Source organism: Pimephales promelas, chromosome 1 (genome assembly GCF_988280905.1).
Source record: "Pimephales promelas chromosome 1, fPimPro1.hap1.1, whole genome shotgun sequence".
Classification (NCBI taxonomy): domain Eukaryota; kingdom Metazoa; phylum Chordata; class Actinopteri; order Cypriniformes; family Leuciscidae; genus Pimephales; species Pimephales promelas.
Genome location: NC_142769.1, coordinates 35214607 through 35221746, shown reverse-complemented (window position 1 = coordinate 35221746; position 7140 = coordinate 35214607). Strand labels below are relative to the sequence as shown.

Here is a 7140-nt window from a genome sequence, read left to right as displayed (position 1 = left end):
AAATTTTCTGTGAGTGTTAGGAGAGAATATACAGGGGATATATACTCTGATCTTGCCCTCAGGATATGTGCAGCTGCGCCCCATGGTTGACAATAGTATGCGAGAATGTGAAAGCAGTCACAAAGTTAAATACATAAATCCTGCATAAAAGAACCTTCAGGAGATAAAAAAAGATCATAAACTCAAGCTTTATAGATCTTTATTAAAAATGGTTTAATTTATGTTTTTTATGTGTGTTCAATGAACCATAAAAAAATATTCCATGTCGAAGAACAGAACTAAGACCTCAAGAAATTAACAGTTTACAGACAATACAATTAAACAATATAGCTATAGAGACCTTTCTGACTCCAGAACACCAAAAGAAAGATGCATGTGTAATCTTGTGTCCCCCAGACATGTTTGAGAACTTGCAAGTGCCTTGGTGGAAGAGTGGAGTAATATCTCAGTCCATGGGATGATATGCACTGTATGCTCAAACAGCTGCTGGCCAAACCACATACTGACTGCTACTTTTGAAACATCTGAAGATGCTTTGCTACAGTCAGACTCTAAATTTACCCCATCCGGTCCGCACTCCCTTATCCTCCATCAACCTTTAGCTTCTTTGTTCTGTCATCCAATGAGGGTGATGGAAGGTGGGCTCAATGATATGGTGGTAGATGTGTGAAGGGATGGGCAGGATGATTTGGGGCAAGTCCCGTGGGACATTTAAGGGGTGTGGGGGCGGGGGGTATCTATTAAAAGAGAAGTGTTAGTGTTGGTGTCCACAATGCCTGTTTGGGACACTCAACAAGGATGCCAGAACCAACTAAAAAAACTGGTATGCTAGTGTTTTTGTTCTTAATTCTATTTGACAAATGGGCGTTTAACCGATTTTTTGTTTAACTAGATAGAGATATTTAACTAGAGTTGTTGTTTGAGGAAATGTTAACCTTTGTTCTGAACTTTGACCCTACACTGTAAAAATGAATAATTTATCTAATCAATAAAATTGTGGCAACAGATTACAAGCAATATTATTTATTAAATTGAACAAATTAGAATTGAGTAATAGTTAATCATAATTAATATTCTAATTAATTCTAATTTGTACAATTTAATTAATAATATTGCTTGTAATAGGTTGCCACAATTTTATTGATTAGATAAAGCATATTATTTTTTTCAGTGTACGTGTACTGGGTTGATCACAGTATACAACCTTAGAAATCTTAGCAATTTGTAATATATACTGTGCTTTCCACACTCTGTTTTTGTGGTATAATCTGTAATAATTTGAACAATTATGAACATTTGCAATTGAACACATGGGCAGAATCAGTTGATGTGATGAGGATTTTCTTAATATCCTGTCAATATGTTCTTTTAAACTGTACTGCATACTGTATGAAAACAGCATTCAAAGGATGTGACTGTATTAGCACTGCTCTAGAATTTCTAGATTTTTATTATATATTATAGATATATTTTATACAAAATACCATTTAATGCCTTATCTAAACAAAAGAGATAATATAATGGCAGTGGACTAAAGGGCTTTTTTTCCTAAAGTGCACAGAATAACCTCGCCTAAGCAGGAATTAAAGGATTGCCATAATGTGATACCAGCTGTTTGACAGCCCACTCAGGCGATATTCGCTAAGACCTACAGATTGCTAACAATGCTGTTGCATCACTTTTCAGCATTAAGCAATGGAATTTAGTGGTAGCCACATAATCCATCAGCAGACCCCTTCTCTTCCCTTTTCAATATCTTCAGTATACTTCAATGACTCTAGCAGTGGTTTCTCAATCAGGGGCTGTGGACAAATGGGATACTCTGCAAACTTACAGCGGAGCCCCAAATAGTCTCAAAATAATTTAGATGTAGTTATATTAATGATCTTAATTAAAATAAAGATGCACAATATTAAACTGACATCATATTTTTGAGCTTATTTATTTTTATTACACCAGAAAGGTGCATCAGATTAGATTAAATGGCCTTTGAATATTATCTTGGACAAAGGGCTGCCTTGGAGTCAAAACATTGAGAACAACTGCTTTAGATTCATGACAGGACACCTCAACAAAAATATGCTCTTAAGTTTATAGTGACTGAACAGATGACACATTTTCTTTTGGGTGACAGACACGCCTAGGATTTAAATGTTTGTGTGGCAACCATCAGCATCTAGTATAAGTTTAATGATACAAGTCACCTTCATGAAATACTTTCCCTTCCCATCCCAGCTCACAGCGAAATCCGAAGACTTTTGGCTGGCACACTGGCTGACTTAAATTATCCCATGAACTGTCTATTTTACTCTAGAGTTTAGACAATTACTATACCTTTTATGTATCAGTCCCCTATTAGATATTCAGCCCAACATTTTGAATGAACATTTTTCCTCGTACAGGTCCTGGAATTTGTGCTTACCTCACATGCATTATAGTTCAAAACACATTTACCACATAGAGATCAATAGTTTACTGCCACTGCTTCCATCAATCCATGGAACAAAGACAATGTGGATACCAGCAGTTTTGAAATGGCAAGAGAGGGACCAGTATTTGATATACAACAGAAATAGATCTGTTAATCCATCTAGCAGCTACCTGCGGCTGTGTCAAAATGGACTGCAGTTCTCAATGGAGAGCACATGCACTATTTTTAAACCCAGAGGGTTTGGTTTGCTTTGTTTGAATGACGCTATTGAAGATGCGTGACTCAAAGTGAAAGAAAGAACGATGAATAAGCGGTTAAAAATTCAAGGTATGCTAGTAACAATAGCCACAGAGATCAAGTTCCAGCAACACCTTCAAGTGTCAAAACTAAATTGTAAAGTAGTTTTCTAAATATTGCCTGAGCTATTCCTAAGCAGGTGTATACATTTCACTCCATGTTTATTCATTAGTATTTTTACAGAATTCCCTCTGGAGAATGACTTCTCTTAAAGGTGCTATATGTATGTTTTAGTGGCCTCTATCTGTGATGTTTCAGACTGCAACCAATTTTTACAAGAGCGCTCGTGCCCTTGCGAGTGCTCGAACACAAGAGCAAGCACTCATGGTACACGCCGGCCACACTGACACCTTCAACACACCGGAGAAAGCATCACACAATATGCTGGAATCTCATGTAAACTCACTGCACCATTTCAATTCAGGCGACTTTTATTAGCTTGACGAACTAATGCTCCATGCTAGTATCATGATAAGGTTACATTTGTGGTGTTATCTAGCATAACGCATTTCACTAACTATTCGTGTGTCTTTCACAATCAGCGATGTTAGGTTAGTGAACTAGACTGAAGTCGATCCGATTAACGTTTGGATTCGTTTTTTGATTCGTTTTTTTATATTTATGTGGAGTTCGTGTTGGAGTGTGTGTTGTACTGGAGGCAGGGCGTTTTTGGGTGTTATCAGACTCCATGTCATTAGCTGCAGTGCCGTCGCAGACTGTATATTAAAAAGGAGAGATTATTTAAATGAGTATCATTGTGACTTCATAAAGCCCGGAAAAAACGTGTTGTAGTCCAATGAGTCGTTCATTGTAGTTCTTGGAAAGTGAATTCTGTTGAATAAAAATATCTCCCTTTGGAATTGACTTTGAGCATTGGGAGCAAATTTACACATTAACTGAAGTTGAAAAAGTGAATACACCTCTCTGCAGTTATTTATAAGTGATTGCAGTACCAGTTTTGGCCACAATCTTGCAACTGCTCCTTTAAGAGAGCTCAAACATGTATTTTAGTCTGGGACTAGCCTTAAACTTTGTCTGTGAAACTGGGGGCAGGTGTTTTAGATTTTTTTCACTGAAAAAAAAAAATAAGGACACTACAAATCCACTAAGTGTAAAAACTGAGATTTGTAGATTTGTCTTAATGTTCTTCTAAACACATTTTCGTAAATTGCTAAATGATAGAATATTGGTCTGAGACATTTAAGCATTAGACCACAAAGTCTTGAGGACCATTCAAAGTGTGCAATATCAGAGAGGCTAGAGAGGAAACAGGGTCAGGGCAAGCCGTTTTGAGAGATTAGAGCTTGAGGTGGAGATTTTGGAAATACTTTCCTTCTGACCCTCCCTCCCTCCTTCAGTCTCAGCTTTCATCAAGAAACCAAAGTCTCAGACTGCTGAGATTGGGGCTACAGTCATATTTGTAGCTGAGACTGAGAAGCCTGATGCAAAAGTGAGATGGCAGCGAGACTCCAAGGACATCTCATCCAGTGACAAATATACCATCTCATCGGAGGGCAATAAGCACTCGCTCACGATAAACAGTGCAGTCCACGAGGATGCAGTGGGATATGCTGTTATTGCTGGGGTGTCAAAAGTCAAATTTGAGTTAAAGATAACAGAATCAGAAGGTGGGTGATTTTTGGTTGGTGACTCATGTCTTTCCTGTATTTACCTCACTTTTACCCCACCTTTGGTTCGTTTGTAAAGCAGTCACAGAGCACCTTAACCATTTTCCTTTCTCATTCCCTTTTTCCATGGCGTTGCAAGCAGATGTTTTTTAAAGCACATTTTTCTGAGCATGTAATCCCTATTTGTAAGTTTTCACTGACTGTTGTGGAATCTGGAAAACTCACCAGACCTCTTATATAGCTGTTCCTCACTTCTAACTCTTAGGTCCGGTTTCACCGATGGGGCTTCGATTAAGCTAGGATTTGTCCTTAGTTCAATTACGACATTTAAGTAGCTTTTTTAAACGTGCCTTAGAACAATGGCACTGATATATTTTAAGATTTGTCAGAGCAAGTTGCTCTCAGTTAAGACAACTCAAACATGCATTTTAGTGTGGGACTAGGCTTAAACCTGGTCGGTAGATGAGGTTATCGGATCCTAACTCTACTCCAGACCTAAACCTAACCCTAAACCTTAAAGGTTACCGTTAAAGGTAAAGTGTCAGTTTTATGACGGCCCGGGATCTCCATCTACCGACGTTTAAGGGGGCCCTAAAAAGGCGGATATTGACGTATGGTCAAAAGACGTCCTAAGACGTCAGTTATATTTAGTTGGGGTGAGACTGTGTTGGGATTAAACTTCAGAGTCCGTTCATAGAGCTTGTGATCTTGAAAGGCATTATAAAGATAAGTGTCAGTTTAATTAAATACTGGACGAATAGCCTAATAAAGTCAGTGTCTACACTCTTAGAAAAAAGTGTTCATTGGGGTTCTATAGGGTTCTTTACTCAACTCCAAAGAACCTTTTATGCTTTTATTATTCATTAGTATATTACATTATTCTGCAACATTTTATAGTTGTAATTAAATTATTGTTTATTAAACTGTAGTAACTTAATATCACATTTTAATCATGCTGATTTTTGGAGGAGAAAAACTGAAATGGCACTCTTTATGTGATACTGATTAACTACATAAAATAATATAAATATTAGGGCTGTGCAAAAATTAATTGTGATTAATCGCATCCAAAATAAAAGTCTGTGTTTACATAATATATTTGTGTGTGCTGTATATAATTATTTTGTATATATAAATACACACACATGCATCTATATATTTAAGAAAATGTGTTATTCATATATGAAATATTTATATTTATATAATATAGATTATGTATTTATAAATATATACAGAATTTAAGCGCAAATAATCCTTAAATATATACATGCATGCATAGGTATTTATATATACAAAATAATTATATACAGCACACACAAATATATTATGTAAACACAGACTTTTATTTTGGATGCGATTAATCGCAATTAACTTTTGCACAGCCCTAATAAATATATACATTTTCTAACCCCCATATCTTGAATTTTGCGATCATTCACATGCATTCATAAATACATTTTAGGGTCTTGATATTTGTCAATAATATGAAATATTTAATCCGGAAAGGACAAAACAAATGATAATGAATGAACCCAAAAGGTTCCATATAGAACCTTTTTCCAGGTTACAAAGAACCCTAAAGGGTTCTTATTACTGAACCCTTAAAAGGGGTTCTGTATAGAACGTTTTAGGGGTTCCAAATACGTAGTGCTAATAGAACCTTTTAAGGTAGAACATTTTCTTCTAAGAGTGTAGAGGGGCAGAAATAAAGTTTAGTTGTCTTTTTAGTGCATTTTTCCTTGATAAATTGATTCTCAGAAAAAAAAGAAACAAATTCATCAGAATTATTCTTGTACAAATAGAACACAGTATAGGTTCAGTATAACAAGTTTTAGTGCTATTTTATTTATTGAGTATAAATGTCCAATGTTTCATGTGCTTCATCTGGACATATTGCAACTTTAAGTCTCCGTTGTTACATCTCTATGGTTATCATGTAATTAGAGCCATTTATCCAGCCTCAGACGAAGATGAAAGCAAGTGCTAATTTCAGTAGCCAGTAGAATCCTGAAGAGAGTGATGTCAAAGGTAAAAAGGAGATGCAAAAGCATGTTCATTAATAGACAGAGAGTGTGTTTTAAGGGTAATATATCTGAAATGTTTTTACGCTTAAAAAGATATACTTAAGAGCCATGTGAGGTAAAAAAAAATAGCATTTTGTTTTCAGTCAAGGAACCACAAAAAGCCATATCCCCAGAGCCTGCAGTTGTGGATTCTAAGCCTGAGGAACCTAAAGAAGCTCCACCAGCACCTTCTGAAAACTCAGCTCCAGACACCAGCAGACCCGCGTCAGATGGTTCAACACATGAAGGTGAAAAACACACACAGACATATTTAACTATGCTTTGTCATCTAATTACACATTTCAAATGACCGAATAACAAACCTAAGTTTTCTGTTTGTTTTTAAGCTCTGCCTGAGAGTCATCATCCTGACACAAGGCAGGACCTTACAGGTCTCTTCACAGAGAAGCCCCAAAGTGGGGAGGTGACTGTAGGTGAGTGATACTGCCTCTAGTCAACAAGAAACTGATAATGCATGTGAAATGAAAACATTCTTCCAATTTGTTCCTCCCGTGTAGGTGAGAACATTACCATTGTTGCTCGGGTGTGTGGTGAATCTCTGCTGAAGAAGCCCACGGTAAAATGGTTCAAAGGAAAGTGGATGGATCTGGCCAGCAAGTCAGGAAAGCACCTGCAACTCAAAGAGCACTATGACCGCAACAGTAAGGTCTGTGTTCAAATAGACGTAACACACAATACATTTTTGAAAGTCAAAAATAAG

At 36.6% G+C, this 7140-nt stretch overlaps 1 protein-coding gene across 1 annotated transcript in view; it reads left to right on the top strand.

The window, feature by feature from the left end:
- The first annotated feature begins 783 nt into the window (after positions 1-783).
- Positions 784-7140, top strand: part of mybpc3 (myosin binding protein C3) — a 36881-nt gene continuing 30524 nt past the window's right edge. Inside the window, exons 1-5 of the mRNA XM_089129545.1 lie at positions 784-823; positions 4087-4356; positions 6524-6667; positions 6767-6853; positions 6938-7086. Of these exons, the coding sequence (XP_088985671.1) occupies positions 799-823; positions 4087-4356; positions 6524-6667; positions 6767-6853; positions 6938-7086 (675 nt within the window). The 5' untranslated portion in view covers positions 784-798. The remainder of the gene's footprint in view (positions 824-4086; positions 4357-6523; positions 6668-6766; positions 6854-6937; positions 7087-7140) is intronic.